The sequence below is a fragment of the Dendronephthya gigantea genome, unplaced genomic scaffold, assembly GCF_004324835.1.
Source record: "Dendronephthya gigantea isolate DGI-Jeju-01 unplaced genomic scaffold, DenGig_1.0 000115F, whole genome shotgun sequence".
In the NCBI taxonomy this organism is placed as follows: domain Eukaryota; kingdom Metazoa; phylum Cnidaria; class Anthozoa; order Malacalcyonacea; family Nephtheidae; genus Dendronephthya; species Dendronephthya gigantea.
The window spans coordinates 700977-723741 of NW_021163125.1; the positions used below are offsets into that span (position 1 = coordinate 700977).

The window sequence follows — 22765 nt, forward strand, 5'->3', positions numbered from 1 at the left end:
ATTAAGTCATATCATCACACATATATATCAACTTCTCTAATTAACACTTATTATTGACCTGGCGTAAGGTCTGTACTTCTCTCTGACCAATTCCATGTGTGGTCTGACCCTTAAAGCAAAGATTTCGTATTTACTTTAGGCGACCAACATATTCATGCAAGAACATGCAATCTAATTAAAATAGGCTACCGTTTTCGTTCGCTTGGATTTTCGGCGTTTCGAAGTTTTCTTTTCCTTCATCGTTGAAGTCTGCAACGGCGTTTCATTTGGTCTCGTCTGTGTTCTGATTAACGATCTTTCATCTTTCGAAATCATTGTAGTTGCCTTATATATAAAAGTGTATTACAGAGGTAGATATAACTGTTATGGGCCGTCTAATCAGTATACAATGCTCTTTAAGAATTACAAATGTAACGAAGAGCAACGAAAAAACCAACACGTTGAATAATCAGTGGGCTTCGTTGCGTAACATGTTTAACAACGTGTTTATAAGCACTGCTTCGTATATTTAAGTAATGAAATTTGTGCGTGATAAATAAAGCTCTTAACTAATTCCAACTGCTTTTAATTCTTAGCAAATTAAATATAATTGAATTGAAAAAGATTGCGTTAAGCATTTCAGTGTTTCATTTGGGGAATGTACGTGCGAATCAGTTTCAATACGTGGAAATTTAGTTAAATTATACCTTTTTTGTTCGCTTCATTTTTTTGCGCCTTCTGGCTCTCTTTGCATTCTGTAATGTGTTTGGCAACATATCACCAGGTTCCGCTTGATTGCTCCATGACAAATCTTCTTTGAAAGGCGTTGAACACTGGGAACAAAATGAATAATTAACCTGTAACCACTTAGCTAAGATATACTTAGTGAAATTATTGCTAATTGCAACTAATATCGTATCGTCTTTAATATTTCTGATTTCAAAATGACGTGAAAGAGTGCAGTTTTGGTGCTGCTAGCTTGTTTTTATTTGTATAGGAAAAATCAAAGAGAAAAGAGAAAAAAAACTTTCGTTCCGCCAAAAGAAGGAAGGATTTTTTGCTGGGATATTCTTGGCGAAATAACTGCCTGAAGCGTTATATTTTTGTTCAGTGTTCCTTTAGCTTTTCCAATTTGCAATATATTGTGAGTATGGATATAAAAAAACTCACAAATGATATTATTTTAATATTAATATTAACTGGCTTAATATTATTTATACCTGATTCACACATTGGTGTTCCGCTTGTTGTACAATTATTCCCTCCTTATTGTCATTTTTTGGTTCCTGCTTTGTATTTGACGGTTGTTCATCTACCAAATTCTGAAACAATGAAATGTTATCAAGTTTGGGGTGATTTTATTTAAAGCAGGACCTGGATGAAACAATTCAACCTAAAACATGGTGATAGACACAATACAATGACCAAACTGATTGATCTTATGTTCACTTACCGATTTTTCTATACCAAGTGCCTCTTCAATCATTGCAACCATCTTGTCATTCATCAAGAAAGATACGTTTTTGTCCAAAGGATCCTAGACAGTATATATATGTTTATATGCTGTTATAATTCAGCAATACTTTAATAGTCACTGTTTTTATTTGCCATTACGAGAAATTTTGCCAGAAAATAAATGTCGCTTGGGTACTGATTTGCATTTTCATCACGCATATATTTATGACCTTTAAGTATAAAATACATTGAGTAGAAACAATTAAAATTAAAATTAGAAGAGCAATTGCAATTTTGAAACGATTCCGCAGTCAATTTATTCACATTGGATATTTACTTACAGCTAATTTAACCGTGTTTCGTTTCGGCCAACAAGCTTGTAAAATCAATAACTTTCTTACATATTTCAGATTCGAATTGTTAATAAAGGTACGTATTAAATGTCACAAAGTTTTGTTCACGATTTTGTCTTTCAAATTCTAATCCAAGTGGCCTATCAATCAACATCCCGTCCGAAATGAGTAGTAGGAATGCAGCGGCACCTTCCTTCCACCAAGACACTCAATATTTAGATAATTTGTTCCTGTCAGAAACGTGATGGGAAAGTTGGCTACCAGAAATGCATGCGCAGGAAATATATATTATTGTATTGCCTAGTCGTATAACCAATACGATATTGATATACTACTATAAAAATAAGTTTGGTTTTTTTCTCAGCATGTAATGGGAATAATTATTCCGACTTCCAATCTACGATTCGGAAACTTTTTTGGCACTCCGAGTAAGGGCCTATAGCCCCCCCCCCTGAATCTATGAACAATTATTCTTACCGTCGAAATGTCCTTGAATGCATCATCTTCGACAGTTTCATTTCGAATTACGTATGAATCGCAAGTATCAGCAAAGATCTCAACCATTCTCATGATGCTGACCACGCCCCCGAAATTCAATCCCTCCCACAAACACTTCTCTATAAACATTAGCGGCAAGTCCTTTAATTGGGCATTCTAAGGATTTAAAAAAACAATTTTTTAATAGTGTTGTATAACGGTGGTTGGTATAAAACACTGGTAAATTATTATGTACATACATAAAAAGAATGGTGGGGTTTGGGTGATGCATGTATATGAGTATAATGGCCATGACTGCTTTTAACTTATTTATATATTATTCTTTACTGTTATCTGCAATAAAGAACACACTACTCAATTAAGCTAGTTTGTGTTGTGTGTAGGTCTAGATCATGGGCGCAGATTAGGCGTATGTGACGTTATCTCCCATCTTTCTAGGAAATTGGTTGGTCCGGAATCCTGTATAGAACGAAATAATCATATCGCTCTGTGTCCAGCTTTGACTTCAAAAATACATTAATCGTTCATAAAACGTGTGCCTAACAGAGCTAAATTTCTAACGCGGTCTAGCTTTTTGAGGCACCCTGCACCTTTGCGGCCATGCAGGATATATAATGATATATTAAATATCGGTCGGAATATCGCTCGATCTTCCAAAAAATACAGTAAATTTTAAGAAAATGGTATATAGGTTGTAGCAACAAAGGTAATATCTCTGACCAAAATTTTTATTCGAATTTAAGAGGCTTTAAACTTTAAGAGAATCTGATTGTAATAGCCATTTTTGAAAATCTAGACTCTAATTCCAATTTTTTTAATTCTAAATTCAAAACTGTTCCTAGAAAACAACGTTCTGATTAACGTAATAACAAAAAAACGCGTAAAAAATACTATAATTCTCTTGCCTTCCTGGAATCAACAAGCTCAATTGTTGAGAAATGTAAACATATTTGACTAAGAACATGTCATTAGTCAGCAGTAAATGATTTTTGTATCCCTAGATAGAATGAAGAGGCAAAGACATGAACGCATGAGTTAGGGCAAGTATATGCATGCAATTGCTATTTCAGAAACTGAACTATAGAAATATATTTATATAAAATTGGCCCTAAAACAGTAGAACTTATACTCCTTTAGGAATATTTTCGACTCTTTAGAATTTATACCAAACATTGCCTATGTACGTTTACAGACATTTGATACGAAATAGCTATAACTATGTATACATATGTTAATTGCGCTTATATGAAGCTACTAGCTAGTTAGAAAATTACTTATTAATTATATTCCTCTTCCGGGAAAAAGTATTTGTGGAAAATATCTTCCAGGAATAAACAAAAAATATTCAAACATAACAAACGCTGTGTGCATAGTTGCAGTTTTGCCATACCGCAATATAAGCTAGCACATTTTCAGCTGACAAGTTCAGATATGGCATTGTCAGCTGTACCCCGGGTAAGTACAGATTTGCATTCGTCATTTTTTAAAGGTTTTATCCTCTGTCATCGTCTTATCACAGGTAAAATGAAAGACCACTTTGTCGCTGGAGGTTGTTGTTATGGCGTTAAAAGAAAAGCCTATTCAATCCATTATTGAGTGTGAAAATGCGATTATAGCGACCGGCGCTCTCACAGTAATGGTATATAGGTACGTTACTGATTTTTCGGTGTATATCATTTCAAAAAATATATTCGCTGTAAATGTAAGTCTCGAATCAGAAAATAACTAAAGCTTGATAAATAAATTTTGAAATGATTTATGTATGACTTGTGTGTGTTTGTATGTAATAAGGAAAGCGAAAGCTAAATACTTCTTGACTAAAGTTGCAGTTTGTATATGGTAGACCTAATTTCACTCGATTTTGAGAGCACGGTGGAGGAAGCCTACTAAGCAGTGCTTGTATATGTTTGTCTGAATTTGTATAGTATTTTGATTTCCGTTGAAATTTACAAACTTGCCAGTCTAAATTACTTTTTAATCGTATATATTTTATTATTGCCTAGAGAAGTCGACATATATACCGAATGGAACAACGAGATAGAATAAGGGAAAACATTTCCCCCCTACAGGCTACTGGTAAGAGACAGTTCACTAGAAACGTTGAAAAATACAGTATCAGTGACAAGTTAAAGTATTTATATATACAACATGAACAGTATTGCCTAAATAGCGCTTTGACGATATATATAGACAGGGTCCATTGGCATTGTAGCTTATTACCCAAAATGTCAGATATGGCATTGTCAGCTGTACCTTGGGTAAGTATAGATTCGCATTCGTCATTGTTTAATAGTTTTATCCTCTGTCTTCGTCAAATCACAGGAAAAATGACAGACCACTTTGTCGCTAGAGGGTATTGTTATGGCGTTAAAAGAAAAGCCTGTTCAATCGAATATTGAGTATGAAATTGCGATTACCTATAGCGACCGGTGCTCTCACAGTAATGGAAGGTACGTTTTTAGTTATTTATCGGTGTATATTGTTTGAAAAAAATACATTCCCTGTAAATATAAGTCTCAAATCGGGAAGTAAACTTGATAAACGAATTTTGGAATGATTTATATGTGTGTGTTTGTATGCATGTATGTATGAAATCGAAAGCTAAATACTTCTTGACTAATTCAGGAAAGGCTGCAGCTTGTATATGGTAGACCTAATTTCACTCGATTTTGATAGAACGATAGAGGGAACCTACTAAGCAGTGCTTATATGTTTCCCGGAATTTATATAGTATTTTGATTTCCGTTGAAATTTACAAACTTGTTTAAATTACTTTTCAATCGTACTATTTTATTATTGCCTAGAGAAGTCGACATACATATACCGAATGGAACAACAAAATACAATAAGGGGAAAACATTTTCCCCCTACAGGCTACTGGTAAGAGACAGTTCACTAAAAACGTTCAAATATACAGTATCAGTGACAAGTTAAAGTATTTATATGTACAACATGAACAGTATTGCCTAAATAGCGCTTTGACGAGATATAAAAGGGTCCATTGTAGCTTATTACCTGAAATGTGCATATTTTATTCACTGCGATTAATCATACTAACCGATAGCGTCTCTAACGAACTAGCTTTGGCAAGTGTTATCATCTTGGAGACGGCCTTCTTTCCCTGTTGATTTCGCATCAGAATTTTTTTGAGAATATTATAAATCTGTGCGCCTCTCGTCTCGTGTTTACTGAAGATATTTTCAGCTTCTGAATGCTGCATAATATTGACTTCGTGTCCTTCCAATTCATTCAAGTTGTGGCTGGAAATCATACTTAGGCCTGGATAGATACTTGCTAAGATTAAACTGCGATTAAATGAATTGATAAAATGAATTTATTTCTATCCAAGTCAGCAAAGCTGGTTTAAGTGAAATCAGATAAAATGTTCGTCCATTGAACTTAAAATTATGTAATACCTATACTGATAAAATACGTCATTTCATTCCCATGCACAATGCAATGTGGGCGCTTACTTTTAAACCAATAAGAAAGCCATCTAAACAGTCTATATGTTTCAAATCATTGATTCTCCAGCTAATATGTCGCAGTATAGGTATATACATGCATAAAGTGTCTCGGGAAAACTTCCATTGGAAAATATAGAAATGAAATGGCATATATGTATGAATAGGCTTTTATAATGAATAGGCTTCAGGCATAACTCTTGGGCCCCTCTTTAATAATCATTAGAAGGAGACTTTCATACTTGGCTTTTATTTTTCTACTACTCTTGACCATATGCCAATTCCCTTTACAGTATGACACCGTGTTTTACTATGGGGCGACAAATGTATATATAGTACATTGCACTGAAGGGAAATGACATATTTCTATGCACCATTCGGACAAATATATGATTTGTTCTGGCAATTCACGACTCACGAGATGTGGAATCGAGCCTTACTTTGATGTTAATATAAAAAATTACGCGTTTGCCGGTAGCAGAGCAATTTGCTGCATAAAAGCAAAGTCGCATTTGAGTACTTTGTTTCGTAATCTAATTTCAAAATTCTTCAAATGAGTACGCTGGGGTTATTTTGAACAACTTATCCATATCTCTATTTCAGGGTGCTGTATACTAGAAATTGCCCATTTTCACATAATTTTTTATTGTTTTTTATTCTTGCAGGAAAAAGTACGTGTTCTACGAGGTAACAAACAAGTAATACAGTAATATGCTCCATTATATTCATGGATATAGTCTTCATATATCCAGGTAAATCTTAACCTTTCCTCCAAAGCAGACTTGAGCAAGGTAGTGTTCACTGACGAATTGAAAGCAGAGTCACGTTTGATAGAACCGATGGATATGGTATGGATAAAAAGATTAGGAACTTAGGCATTAGATATAGAGTAGCGCCAATTCTTGGAGGTGGCATCAGATCAAACCTTTATCGAAACCTGGGCGCCAATAGATAGGGGAGGTATCATGTTGTGGATTGGCATTCATGGCGATAGGCTTATTGGGCCCTATAAAGTTGATGATGGGGTTTAGTTGACCATGCAGTCAAAAAAAACATGTAGTATGAGTCTCAAAATTGTTCTTCAAAGACCAATTGTATATTTATGCATCATAATGCCCCTCACATGCCGCTAATGCGACTCGCCAAAACGAATTTCTGGCAAAAAGTTGATGCCGTGGCGTCTAGCTGCGAGCCCTGATTTAATTCGCGATAGATAACCTCACGCCAATCGTGAATAAAAGACGATTTATGTTGGTGGTAGGCAGCCCGACAGTAAAGTAGATCTTTGGAATGCTATTCAAACAGCTTGTAAAGATGTAAAATCCAAAGAAATTGAAAGAATCAGAAGAGTGAGAAGAAAGGCGGATATATTGGAGTACATATAATTAGTACCTGTTATAATATTTAACATAATACTGTAAATGCATGCATTTGAATAATATACCAGTTGATGCAAATAATTATGAACTCTTGTAATTCATTGATTGTGAAAACAATGAATTTCTAAAGAATTTAACTTAATAATTCCAATGACTTGAAATTTTTATAGCATCATTAGCATGACCAAATTATCAGGCTGACTACGGCACTGCAAACCATAAACCGCAGCAAAGTTTTTTGTTGGTTGCAAAATGCCATCATTTCATCTGCGAAGAGGTTTTAAATGAAATAATTTTCAAAATAACTTCAAACACACTGTATGATATGTTGATAACAGCCATTTTAATATTCCTCTTAGGTGTCATACCTCTCCCACACATTAATCGATCCTGTTAAACAATCAATGGGCATTAGTTCAAAAATGCTTCCAATGCAACTCTTAGTAGCATTTTATACGTACTTAGAAGTGCCAAAGAATGCAATGGGTAATACCAATTAATGCTTCGCGGATGCACGTTTTTGGAGGTTCTGGTTGAAATACCTAGCGATACAGTATGCAATTTATTTACCTTATAATATGTGTAAATTTAAACCCCATTTGCACTACGCTCAAATTATTGTTGGCACGGCGCGGCTAAAATCAAGTCATGAAATAGACCTCCAGTAATTTACTCCAAAATAACGTTTAATTTTGTTGATGAGGTGTTTTCCTTCTCAGCAAACTTAATTATTTTGCATGGACGAATAATGTGCAGATGTTGTACGTGAACACTTCCTCTTTACTTATTTTAGTAAGCTCGTTCAGAAAATGTCTTTTTTATCGCCAAGGTAAGAAATTAGTCTAAAGCGCAAGTCGTCCATTTGCGTGGCTATATTTTTTGTACTACTTGACGTTTTGAAGCCAAACTGGTTAATTATACTAATTTCAGTATTCTCTTTTTAGCTGTAGTGATTTATATCCTTGTTACCTCGATCATAAGTTGCAAGTGGTCTATTATGCAAGTGATCCATTCATTTTGAATAACTCGAGTTTAACATTGGGACTTGCTCCAAAATACATGTATATATATATATATATATATCCCATATTTCACTTTTATAACCATATCCAAAATCCCACGGATGACGGAACAATAACTCTTCTTTCCTATGTACGGTGAACGTGTGCGTATTGAACATGTTTCTTCGCACTAAGACTTACCGTATAGCGAAGTATCAAGATATCACAATTCTACAAGTTGACGAAATCCTAATTGGCTGTGCATAATTCAAATGTTGCGGCGTTACCAATTCCCAGTGCATGTTGAAGCAAATGTAGAAATTTCTTTGGCTTCTTGTTTTTCAGAGCATTGATGAGTTTGTTCCCAGACCGAGGTAGTTGATAGCCGTCTGACTAGAATAATAAAATAATATGGCGACCAAGAAGAAGTAATGATCATGATCAGAGCTCTAACGATAACAGCTCTAGCAAATTCGGGAAAAATAGAATAACGAGTTATCGAAAATAAAAACAATGCCCTCACAATTTCTCTCCAAATTTATATTGTGATTTTTAGATATATATGGTATATATAAAACGCCAATGACACTGTAGGAATGGTTTGAAATTGCAAAAAGCTAAGCGGCAAAGCTAGCGGGACCTATGTTGCCATGAAATAGTGGAGATAGAGGGTTTCAAGCAATGTGACCGGGCACCTCTGCTAGCCCACCCACTTACGTATGTTACTTATGCAGCGTTCAGTATGATATAGAGAGATCAGTGGTAATGTTCGCTAATACAAAACTCTGGTTCATTAAACGTGTTTTTAACAATTACGTGCAATTCATTGTATTGTAGAGCAAATCCAGAGCAAATCTGTGTAAGCTATTATACAAAATAAGTGATAATGCAAAAAGGAATACAGTGCCAAGCAATTTAGATGTCAAAATCTGCCGATATTTAGGAGGAAGTTAAAATTGGATCTACAAGAGACCTGATGTGTCAAACTCTCATAGCGATATCGATTGCCCGGGTTTTAAAAGGATAACTTATCGAAATATTCGAGGGTGTGAATTTGTTAAATTTTTCGATTTATTAATCGTAAGTAATTAAAAATTTAAATGCTACTTTTTAAATTATAAGACGCCATTTTGAATTTTAAATTATATGGGGAGAATAAAATTACATGCTTGTAAGCTTGTTACTTCTCGGCGGCCATGTTAAACACATGAGGTTTAGATAGATAGATAGATATAACTTTATTTAGCCACAATAGTGTTTTAAGCTACAAGCTTGTGGGGTCGTGAATCTAGCTATAACTATGTAATATAAGAATATATCAATGCCATCCTATCTATATAACAATGATAAAATTTAAATCATAGTTTATGTATATAAATAATTGACAATCCTGGATCTATCGGTGGATGCAGAAGTAACGTTAAAGTCATATTCCTTAAATATAATCTTAGAACTTAGAATGTTATTAATTTTTTTGTGGTTTACTGTAGCTATGTCATTATTGTTGTATGTTACAGTGTTCCACAGAACAGCGCCTCTATAGTGTATTGAGTCTTTCATTACACGTGTACAAAATCGTGGAACCACTAACGAATGACCAGCTCTAAATGAATATTTTTGACTTCGTTTCTTAATGATGTTTTCTAGAATTAAGAATTCCAGGCAGTCGGCCATTGTAAGCTTTATGTATAATCTTAAAAATTCATTTAGCGTGTTCCAGTACCTTTGCAGATGGTAAATCTTTAGCTAGGTTAAAAATTATACGGTCTGCTATGCAGTGTGATTTTTCATCCATGTCATCAAATCCGCATTGCTACATGCTCCCCATAGAACAAGACAGAATTCTGCTGAGGGCAGTATTACTTTAAAATAAAACTTTTCCAGCTAGTACCTTCTTTGGTAGATACCCTGATAACTTTAACAGGTTCAATTTTTTTTCAAAGGTTTATATAAGTTCTGATGTATGCGGAACCCAGGTTATCTTATCATCAACTGTCAGCCCCAGAAGCTTTGTTTTTGTAACCCACTTAACAATATTTCCCCCAATGAAGACTGGTGCAATAGGACCCAGGTAAAGCGAAGTAATAGGAATAGCTTCTCTAAATTACTCTTAATTGTTAACAAAATATGTTAGTATCGAATAGGCGTTCTTATCAAAAGTATGCCTTAGGCTAATAGGCTCTATTTAAACACTATACTGGGTTGACATTGCAACGATAACAAAATTAGCGACGCGTCAAACCGAATTTGACCCCCAAGCGTATGACAACATTTTTTACTTACTCGTTGGTCTATTAAGCCCTTGGAGCACATCTCATTAGACCTGTCAACAGCGTTAATTAAGGCCAGGTTTTTCGTTTAAAAACGAGCACGCTTTATGTGAAAGATAAAACCTGTAGATAACTTTTTATTTCGATTTATATTAAATTCGATAAAATTGCTTTGAAAACCGAGTTTATTATTAGCAAGTAATACATATACAAGACTTATATACTTGCTGATATACATGCGATTTTCTGTAGAAACCATTGAATTATAAAAATTTTAGTACCCTGGTGCAAAGTGTGAAATTATCTAATCTATCCATTTTGCATTTACTATAATTTGATTGACCTTACCAAACGTGAATAGATTCTAAGAAGTCGACATCAAATGTTCAGTGCAATGCCAATGAGAAACTATTGACAATAATTGATAATTCAAAATTTCGAGACATTTCATATCAATTTGCAATCCTTGTGAGTATTTTTTGATAAATGGAAAATTTTCCTTTAGGGATGGAGAAATAACATGCAGAATAACTCTATGTTTCTAAACTGTAGTTTTTCAGATATAGTTACTCAAGTATCGTGGAAGATAGTATTAATATAAATGTGCGATTATGATTACGGTAAGTAATATTAATTTATGATTTATTCATCACAGTTCCTGCATATCAGCCAGTCCTTGGCGACGATTTGGCAATTCATCAAGCAAGTGACACAGAGTTTCAGACCTATCCCGAACATGTCTGATGATCCTTTCATTCGAATCCGGCACAAAGTTGCTCAACACCTCAGTAAGTCTCTGTAAATTGAAATTGAAAGGTTTTACATAATGAACGCTGCATATTTGAAAGTTAAGTCATGTACTGCTTAAGTACATACTTCCAAAATTATGTTAGCTTGTTCATCTATTTCGGGTAATTTTACATCCATATTCTCCTTGTACTTTTCAAAAAGCTTCAATTTTACATCCATATCCTTCTGTTCTTCTTCAAAAGACATCAAACGTGACACTTGATGTTGACTTTGTCTAAAAAACGCAGAGATTTTCTCCTCCATTTCACCCATCTTCCTTGTATTTTCTTTTTTTGTTTCCAATAATGCGTCCTGAAATTAAACGATATATATATATATATATATATATATATATATATATATATATATATATATATATATATACAGTCGTTATCAAAAAGGTTGTCATATTAAAATATATATAAATACGTAAATATCAATCACGTGATTTTACTGCATACGTTAATTTTATGGGAAATCCGTGAAAATATTTATTAAAAATTTCATAAATATAATAGTAAGGTTAACAATATTGATAATAATAAAGAAACAAGACAAAAATGAGCGAAATAAACAATGTTTAATGCTCACGTGATTGATATTTATATATTTGTATATATATTGATAGGGACAACCTTTTTGATAACGACTGTATATATATATATTATATATATATATATATATATATATATATTATATATATAATAATTATATATATTATATATATATATATAATATTATATATATATATATATATGTGACAAGGAGTTGCGGAGAACAACTTCCATTTGTGTTTATTTACTAGGTTATGCAACCGGATTTTTGATGTGTTTAACTTTTAACTCAACTCTAACGTCTTGAAGCATTTGTGAAGAAATTTCCTACGCTTACATACGCTGAGCCCTTACGCTGTGGTGTAACAGCCTTTTATATGTTGCATTTTCGGTATTTGTTGGTAATGCTCAATAAATCTTTACTTTACTAACCTTGAGTTTACTATTCTCGGCTCTAAGTTGGCTAATGTCGATATCTTGTGCCGCCACGAAATGTAAACGTTGCTGTTTGGGATGGGTGGTTTCTTGGCCTTTTTTCGAGAGCTATATAACGCGAAATACAACTGATAAGTACATAGTGATGCCAATTAACTTACGAAAAAACATGTTGCATTTACCACCAGATACCCGCGCTGATTATGTATTTAAGATTCCACGCTGCTGATATTTGATTCAAAAACAATTTCAAGGCATTTCATAATTCGATATCTCTCTCCCTTTACGCACTTTAACGCATTACGTACCCTTTCAATCCCCTCGGGACAGTTTTTCATACCCCGATCAATCGGCTGATAACACGGCATGTAAAGAAAGTTCTGAGGACGAATCAGCGAACAAGTGAGACGACTTGTCAAGTTATCGTAAACAGCTAAGCAAGTTTAGCAAAATTATACTTTTTACCGACCCTTGAATGTGTGCTATTACCGACCGACGTCGCGTTTAAACCGATGACCCTCTTGCCAAACCCCCCCCCCCATATCAACCCCTCCCCGCACTCCACGCCCCTGAGAGTTCCAACTTGGAAACGAGTGACAAATTATATGCTTTAGAACAAAATCTGCATAAATAATTCTTACATTAACTTTTCCTGCTTCGTATACAAAACCTTTGTCAAAGACTATAGTACCATACCTCAAATGACCCGGCATTAGATTCACCTTCATTGGCTCCATTAATTCCATCAGTGTTTTTTCCCATAATAGTGATTGAGACATCAGGAAGGTTCGAAACCTGAAATAAATGAATTCAGGTTATTCTTTTTCAGTTCAAATACAGTATGGTTATTGATTAAATTGTTCCCACTGATTGGTCAAATGACGTAAATTAATACGCGGAAATCGCTTAAAATTGTCATCTGGTAAAAACTCTTATTCTATTCTTTAAACTTATATTGTAATGAACAACTACATGACTCATTTGAATTGATATCGCGATGGTCTACTCCGACTAACCAGCCGGGAGGACTAAAAATTCCGGATTTCAGGTGCTTGATTAATTAATAACCACGTCTGTCACATCTTTTTTTCTGAAATCATGAAACCTACAAGGCTACAACGTAACTTATATGCGTATCAAACGAGAAATGATGTGCCTAATATAATAAGTACTGTGTATTATCAAAAAGATATATCGCACCTCGGTTGTTTCAATTTTCTCCTCAGCTTCCTCATTTGATTTTGTTTTCTCATTGTTTTGAATTGTTTGTATCATGATGGTTGAGGCAAATCCTTCATCATTTATGGGTTCACAGTTGGGTCCAATCTTTCCATAACTTTGGTCTCTCTTCATGTTTGATGTGGACTCCCCCGGGTCTTGGGAGGTCTGGAATATTGTTTAAAAAAATTATTGGTGTTTCTCGCATATTTATTATATTATTGGCTATGGCAAGCATCACTTCCGATCAAATAGAGCACGGTGATTGGCTGTGAAGAATTTTCAGCGCATTACGAAATGAAAAACAGACAAATACTGAATAAAAAATGCCAAATAAATGCTGAAAAGAAAACTTAATTGCTTTTAAAATTAATAAGACGTCTCCAGACATTAACGTTTATAGTCATCTAGTTTCTGCAGAACGGAGACAATTACATGGTATTAAAATTGCATTTGACAAAATAAATTATGCTTTCTCCCTTACGTAATGTCTTTTATGTTTCCAAGTAAATATAATTCCTATAATTCCTCTAATTCCAATAACTACCTCTAACTGAACACAGCTAAGCATATTGCGAGTTTATTTGATCGACATTCAAATTCACTTTATGAAATCAATTGTCATACATGAAAGAAATCCTGTTGAAATATTAAAGGAATACCAAATGATTTTCCGTGCAGGATTGCGTGATCCATGCACGCGGGATGTTGCTCGACTTTCGGAAAGCGTGAAAATACACGAGCCGTAGGTAATTGTTTTATAAAATAACTGTAGTGAAACAACGGTTAACTTTATTAAAATTAAATTTCGCGTGCAGGATTGTCTAAAACGCGTGCAGGATTGTCTGATCCTGCACGGCTATTGACCAATCACATTGCGTGTTTCACTATAGTTATTATATAAAACTGATTCCTATAGCGTTAACAGAACAGAAGAAAGTAACGTGACTCTTTTGATTTCTGTCTGTGCTTGTTCACACGGGGCACGTGCCCCGCCACAAATTTTTCAAGGGTCGAAAGGTGCCCTTTTTGTGATGAAAAATTTATTTTTTGGAGAAGCTAATGTGGCTGTGAATACTATTTAAAATCGACCTACACGTTCCCAAATCGTTTTGTAGGGCATCAATATAAACCACACTAGTGGTGTTCTTTCAGCTTTGGCAAGCAAACTGTCCCTGTACACAATTTCAGCTGCTCGTTTTATCAACCAAAAGTGCCTTTGAAAGCTGCCCCAAACTCTGGATGCTTCCTACGCTTCCGAAAAAGTAGCTTCTCTATAAGTTGACACATTGTTATTACGAATTTCAGTCTAAAATTAGTCGTTACAGTGTTAATGTACTAATGTACCATATAAATTATATAGTGACATTTCTGCTGAATATACACAGTATAAAATTGTATTTGAACTAAAATGTTATTTGTGAAACCATGCAGAGATATTGTGTACATGGGCATGCATTAATATGAGACGGGCTAGTACAGTTTAGCTATAGGCTAGCTCGTCAGTGCCGAGATCTCGCTTCACATATTATTTCACTATATGTGTAAAATTGCATTCATATGGAACCAGGCAAGCCTGGCTCTGGTGGGATCTCGCCTGAACGAAGCGAGATTCCGCCTTTAATTAACGGGCTTATAAAGCAGGCCAGCAAAAGCGAGCCAGCCCGGCTAAATTAACCGTCTCAAATGAACAGAGCCTAATACGTAACAGGTACTAATACAATACTGCACCTCAGTTGTTCTGATATCGTTCGTAGCTTCTTCTCCAAATCCCATCTCCTCATTGGTTTGAACCGTTTCTGCTGTTATGGGTGAGGCAAGCTCTTCCTCAGATTTTAAAACCTGAAATATTTTTAATACAGCAGTGTTATTGTTTAAGTCTAAAACGATTATCATTATTCAAATATAATATTCATACCTATGGCTACGATAATTATCCACACACATTTGATGTCCTACAACAACAAACCATGTTGCGCTACTGTATAACCTGAAATACCTCAATTGGTCCAAAAACGTTGTCAGGTCCACCATTGAATTTCTTTGTGATTGATGTGGACTCGGAGGGCTGTGAAGTCTGAAATTTTTTGTGAGACAAATAATTAATGCTTGACAACAAAATCACACTACGTTTTGTTGTCAAGCATTAATTATTTGTCTCAACAAAATCATACTACGTTTTATAGGAAACTATATGATGCAGTCTCATAAGTTCTCTACGAGATCAGAAATTTAAACACCTCAAGTGGTCTACAGTTGTTTTCAAGAACGCCACTAGGACCCGGTTCTTCATCATTCCCAAGTTCTGTTTCTGTTTCCAGCATCGAGTAATGTTCTTCAGACACTTGTGATACCTGAAGTTTTTCAAATAACTTTTGGTTATCTTTACCTATATCGTGTATAGCAATTAGCCATTTCCCTATCGAGCAGGGTATTGGGTCTAGTCACGAACCGCAAAGCATATATGGACTGTTTGAAGGGACAGGATATGTAAGTGTGAAATCATTTGTCCCTTTAAACAGTCCATATATGTTTTGCGGTTCGCAACTAGATCCAGTGCCCCGCTGGATTGGAAAATGGCTAATTTACTGTATCTTGATTATTATCACCTCAACTACCCAAAAGACTGCCTTCAATTCCATAATAATCCCTATTGCATGTAACATTCCACTTCGTTATCGAATAATAGAGTTTTCGGTAATTACGTCACAACATTATCGTTTTAAATTCAGAACCACCTTAAATGAGATGGATTTCAAGTTTTGCTCTTACAAGCTATGTGCGAATAAACAAAACATCCCTCGACAACTCGTGCATGAAAAAGATTTTTTATCCTGACTAATAAGTATGGAAATAAGCCAAAACGTGGGAATGAGGCTCGCGGTCTTGTTCCCTCTGCCTCGTTCCCGTCTTATGGCTTATTTCCACATTTATTGAATCAAAATACCTCAATTGTGCTCACATTGTTTGGTTCATTTTCTGTTGCTGTCATGTCTGAAGCCGCAGGCTCTCTTGAAATCTGGATTAATTTATTAATTTATATTATCATTTACTTTATCGTATTCTCAACTTTGATTGATTAATTTACCTGCAGGTAACTTTGTGCTATTAACGCTCTGACATGCGCATTTGTTAAAAACGTTGCTCAGCTGCAAATATTACTACGAGCATGCGCATTGATATCAAAATTGATAATAAAACAATTATTGAACTCAGTTCTCGCAAAATATCTCGCAGATCAATTATTTGCCTCTGCAGTCGGCATCGGCAAATAATTGGGTCTGCTCGCCACCGACAAATCACAATATTTTGCGCGATCTCGTCCAATAATTGATTAATATTAGCATATTTAACTATCATCATCGTTAATCAAGTGCCTCTGTTCAATCGTTTGTTTTATCTGTTCTCAAAAGCTTTTTATCTGTTTTGAAAACCTAGTGTATTTTGGTCCATCATTACATTATCTACTAATAGCTAAGTATTTATAACGACATTCCACACCATACAGAATACCATGAATAAACCATATAGAATGCTATATCATTCATAAAACGTATTGTAGTTTTAATACCTTGTTTTGTGCAGCATCATTTCCATGCTTGTTGTGCGATCCAAAATCCCCATTGGTTTTATCTGTTTCTTGCACTACTACGGTCGATTCTTCGGATGGTTTCGAAATCTAGAATGTTTTATAAAGCACTATTAGTTATAACTCTAGCTATGGCTTTCCTTGGCAGAATTTGCTGATTAGTCAGAAACGAAATTCCTCCTGCATGGTTGCTATGTCTTGTTTGTGGCATCTAAGCTGCGCTAGTTTCTTTTAAAGTTAATACCACACCAAACTTTTTATATGGATTTTCCTCTGATGTTTCTATACGTTTCTTGTTTGAAATTGTTGAATTTGCAATTGCATTTGATGAGCAGCAATAAGGAGACCTGAAATTGTATGTTTATGTACTTTATCAACAAAAATTTTGTTCAACTAAAGAGATTGCTAGAAAAATTGTATCAATTTCTAGCTTACCGTTCTACCTGCATCCACGTCGAGCTCATTTTTGGACGACACTTCTCTCTTAGTCAGCGCCGAAAAATCTTCCTCATCAACCTTAAATTAAATTAACATGGCCTTAATATAATTTCTATTGCGTTAACATGACGTTTTTTGATCAAAATCTACTGAAAATATACTAAAAACTTGTCAGAAGACTAAAGTTTGGTGCATGTACAACGGCATTTATGAAAATGCTCTATTTAGTAATCTTGGTGACATTTTTATAACACTTACTACTGGCATTTTTGAAACGACGCTCTCTTTTTCGAAGGTATTGTTGTTTGGGGGAATACAGGGGCAAATCTCCAGAAAAATTTGCAAGAATTTCAGTTTTGTTGTCTTATCTTCGAATGCCTCCATTATCTTTAGCAAAAACATGGATGGGATATTTTCCAACTCCGATTTCTATTTTGTTTAAGAAATTTAAATGTTAGTAAGATATTGGCATCACACTATTGACTACATAATAGCACAGAGATTTCGAGGTATTTTATTTAAGGGCGATTGAAAAATCGACATAATCCGGTGAATAGCGTTATTCAACTGCCAGCCGCCCCGTCTCGAATCTCCACTGCATGGTAATTTTGCTTTTATCCGCATATAACCTAGCAAGCTTTCGATTAAATGGGTTCTACATGGTTCTTCTATATCATCATCGCATGTAGTTTCCTCAGTTTCCGGAATTAATATTCCCAAAATTAAACTTCCCAGAAGATGTTATACTTGACTTGTATCAAATTACTTAACCCCCAAAATACAAACAGTTTGTTATTGTTTCACGCGGAATTACAGAAGTGAGGGTATTATGTAGGATAAAGATACTTTAATGAGCCGTCGTTGTTGGATGCGAAACCCGCGAGTAGATGTACATATCATGCAGGCTTCAACTAATGTGAATTTATCGGTGAATAGCTATACATACGACTTCAATGTAGGCTTCCGAACATATGCTTTCTCGAAGCAACGAATCGAGTAGGTTTATACCTATTTAATGCTGCGTCATTGTGAGTATATTAGAGATATTATTGAGATATTATTGTGAGTATTCATTATACCGTTTGACGGAACTCATCGGCGCATCTGATTCAAGCTATCATAAGCAAAAATTGCATGTGTAGGTTATTATTCCCGTAAAGTACGTGTCCAGCATTAGGTAAACGGAAACATGCAGCACTTATAATATTATTTATACAAAGAGTTACTCAACTATTTATTACCAAATATACCTCGTGCTTTGGTCATCGAAGTTAATTAAGTGAACAGTTTGTTATGTAGTAGTTGTCGCAATAGTAGTATTAGTAAAGATTATCGCGGAGTTGAGATAATCATACAATTGTTAATCCAGACAACTACATTTGTCAATCCAGACAATCGATTGTATCGAATCAAATATAGAATTAATAGCCAGATGGAGTCGATCTTTTCTATTTTTGACATTTAATTTGGCCATAGATACCACTCGACAATTTCGGCTAAGAATTTAGCTAATATAGGCTAAGAATTAATAGGCTTAGCAAAGCTATATCAGTTTTATTTACATCAGTCATTATAGTCATGCATTAGTATCAACAAAAGTGCATGAACGCGGAAGCATATAATCGTTATGGCCGATTCAAGAAAGAATATGTGAGTTCATAGCCAATATATTTACGATAAAAATTGTGGCTACGTTTAAACATTGAAGACAACGAAGGTAGAAGAATTAGATTTTCAAAATTACTATATTAACTATATTAAAGAAAGCTGAGAACTTGTATTATGTGATCAGACAACTGTAATATAATATGTACGTAATAACAGCTATCAAAATACTTATATGAGTTATATCAACAATTAAAGATGACGTAAAGTCCGTTCTGGGCATATATTCTGCGCATAACAATGTTTGTTTACGTTGGTTATATAATCTTTACATGACGTATGGGTCGTTATAATTTTCTTATTTTCTTCTCGCTCGACCGGCTGTGATCTGTGATGAATATGCTTATTTTATATTATATTTTAAATATTGATATTTTGAAGAAAATATAAAGCGAAGCTTGTAAATAAACCGGCCGTTATTTAAAACGTTATATATTTGTAATTGTAGGACAAGCGAGAAGGTAGCGCCTGTAGCGACAACAAATAGCCTCGCTATTTCGGGCCTCATTCAACAAATAAATTCTTGAAGCATTCCTTTCACAATAATATTGCTTTTTTCTAGCAGCCTTATGATAAGATAAGTTATCGTCGTGACTCGCAATTCGAGCCTCTTCGCCTTGCGACATAAAATAAAATAATTGTGCTCCCGAACTGCCGTTTGTAATAGTTAACCTGCACCGTAAAACGAGAACGAACGAATATGCAAGTATGCTAATGTTTTCATTGAAATTACGAAAAGCTGATTGGTTTGCATATTTAAACATGTACGAATGGACGAAAGCGACGAACGAATGAGCGACAAAAAGTCGCTTGCTTGTACTAAACATGTTTTCAACCGTATTGTAATGCTTGTATATTTTTTCTGTCGTTGTGCTGATAGAAAAACTACATTTCGGCTAATTCAATCAAGGATGGTAGAAGATAGTCTTAACTTAAGGCCGTAAAGAAGATACACACAGACATGTATTACCATTAGATATATATTTGGGGATATGCAATACACATGCATGCGCACGTAAAAATCTCACATCTTGTAACTGCATGAAAACGCCTAAAGAATTGTAATTTCATCACATTTTTTATTTGAGCCTAATAGGTGATCATAACAGAAAGGAATTTCATGTGATAGAAACTATTTAGCGTTAAGTTTAACTCGACTTTGTGATATTATTGTAATTTCCATAACATGCCAGTTAAAACGTATATTCAAATCCCAGGAGCATAATAAGTTCCATAGCCACAATAAACTTAAATGCAAATCAGCAGTAACTGCTATACATATTACGATAGTTAAATTATTGTCGTCAGTCGCTTCGATCTCGCTTGTCTGCTCTTCCATTGCGGCATTTATCACCGGTAGTATACATTGAATATATTGCCTGAACGGCGTTGTGCAAATTTAATAGCACGATGTTTAAAACCTCTACGTCGTCTGCCATGCTTTTTCAAACAGCTCATTCGTAGTTTGCACAATTGCAAATCCACCTGGAATTGCATATAAATACACGTATATGCAAATGTCTTAAAACACATGAAGAAATGCTTAAGAATTGTTGTAATAATTGCATTGAGGCTACTTAACACGACCTTGATTAACTATAAAATTCAATTGAGTTTACGAATTGACGACTTCGGTAAAATACTCAGGGTTCTATGTATAATATTATTCAACTTAGTTATTCCTCAGTTTGGGATGTTACCATTACCGTTCATCGATCATCGTCATCTTGTTGCATGCCCCCTGTTTTAACCGTATAATATACACGATATCACAACACAAAATTACCTCACCAAAATATGCATGCTACGGCTTAAAGTTTACAAACAAATATGATAATAAACTTGTTTTAGCCAATAGAAACCATCTATTTGAACGATTGTGAACCGTACTCTCGTTCAGTTAATGAGGCTACTCGTTCGTTCTCGTTCTACGGTGCAGGTTAACTAATACAACGCGCTAATATCGTAGCCTCCTCCGCAGGCATCTCTTATGTATTTATTATTTTTTTTCTCACTCCCCGACACAGCTAACCCAAGCCAAATATAAATGCCTAATATCAATACATAAGAGATGCCTGCGGAGGAGGCTTCTAATATCGCATATCATTAACATTCCAAAAGTTTCTCCCCCACTGATGGAATGTGTTGATGCGCGGAATATATGCGCAGAACGGACTTTACCTCATCTTTAATATACGGTTTCTTTATCTTCATGAAAATAATATGGATTCGCAATTTATGTCCATGACTAGGAAAACATTCAAAAGTTCCTCTACGATAGTTCCTAATTCAACACACACCGTTTCGAAGGAAAATATAATCCCGGTTCTCGGAAGACATAAGCATATATAATTATAAAGGCTCTACAGCATTTACTACACGTAATATTTTGTATATGTGCATCTAAAGACTGCCTATATTGTCCAAACGAAAACAAGTTTCTCGACATTATATATGTAGTGCACAGAACCTCTTAAATCTGGAATCTTGCTTTATATAATTTATTGTGCATGGTAGCTACATAGCAGTTTGGTCTTGAATATAGACCAATTAGTGGCAGCTAGCTATGCAACAAATATGGTTGGAGATTCCTCGTCGTTTTGAGTCATTTATCTATATAATATATATTCCGTACGTGATTGCATTAATGCTGATGCTTAACATGAAATTACAAAGTATTCTACAAGTATGTAATTCAGGATTTAACCTGTTCCATCTTCTACAAAGACAAATATCTCATGCAATATATATGTCTACTGCGCTATATTCGACCAACTCGATGCAAGTACAGTTTGAGTCTGCATACCTATATACTCACCGGTAAATTCGTCATTGCATTCTTTAGGGAAATCCAGTGCCCTAAAATTTCTTGATGAAATTGTTTCTGGCACTTTCCCTCGATATTTTCGTCGTAGTAACGACGCATTTCGTCGGCATTCATAGCTTTCATTTTTGGTGAGGTGTTCATAATATACAACAAAGACAGACACCATACATCTAAGCCTTCGCTCTGTGGAATTTTCTTATGCCCAGCGATCATTGAAACGTCGCAATTGTTTTTAAAACGAGGAACACCCTCGCATTTCTTCACTTTGTTCGTTCCCGACATAACGCAAAACCCTAAAGTTTTAAACTTTAAGTTAACTTTCATTTCAGATCTGATAAATTATAACCGTGTGTGTTCTATGCTAAATGACATCATTCTTAACAGGGGGGACTTTTGTCGACCATAAAGATATCGCAGGCTCGCGGCATTTTCGACGAAAATTTTGCTTTGTCATATTTTGCTTGCAATTTTTAAGAATTTTGAAGTTTTCAGCATTGTTATTCGCTGGTTTTCGAAAGTCTCAAGATTTTCTTTGCTGGAAGTTGTATAGAGTAACTCATGAAGAACGTAAAGAGTGCTTCCAACCCGTACTTGGATAAAAATATTTAGGCCGTACGGACCGCGCGAGATTTAAAAGCACAGAGCCAACGCTAAAAAATGAATTCGGACCGCAAGAAAAAAAATATCTATTATTTACCAGTTTAGTCGATCCGTATAGGGAAATATTTCCCTCGGTCTCAAAAGGACCTTTGGAAATTAAGGTTGATAAAAGACTCTATTTTCTTAAGGAACTTAAACGCGCAAGTGTTCCGTGTAAAGACCTGGCCTAGCTCCAGTTCTACATATCATGC

At 34.8% G+C, this 22765-nt stretch overlaps 1 protein-coding gene and 1 long non-coding RNA gene across 3 annotated transcripts; one reads left to right on the plus strand and one right to left on the minus strand.

The window, feature by feature from the left end:
* Window positions 1–3688: 3688 nt before the first annotated feature.
* LOC114535269 lies at window positions 3689–7197 on the plus strand. Of its 2 annotated transcripts, XR_003688235.1 has the most exons (5): window positions 3689–3740; window positions 3805–3932; window positions 4289–4361; window positions 4608–4735; window positions 6415–7197. It is a non-coding gene; the product is annotated as an uncharacterized LOC114535269 (long non-coding RNA). The 2 variants fall into 2 exon arrangements; XR_003688234.1 differs by having other exon boundaries at window positions 3696–3932.
* Window positions 7198–10628: 3431 nt separating this feature from the next.
* On the minus strand, window positions 10629–22196 carry LOC114535302. The gene is made up of 14 exons (XM_028556672.1): window positions 21906–22196; window positions 17681–17851; window positions 17457–17500; window positions 17238–17331; window positions 16967–17074; window positions 16343–16414; window positions 15636–15749; window positions 15395–15472; window positions 15127–15237; window positions 13378–13563; window positions 12874–12972; window positions 12175–12285; window positions 11276–11500; window positions 10629–11195 (listed from the first exon to the last, which is right to left on the minus strand). The coding sequence occupies exons 1-14, from the start codon at window positions 22194–22196 to the stop codon at window positions 11049–11051; spliced, it is 1851 nt and encodes a 616-aa protein (XP_028412473.1). The 3' UTR covers window positions 10629–11048.
* Between the last annotated feature and the right edge of the window lie 569 nt (window positions 22197–22765).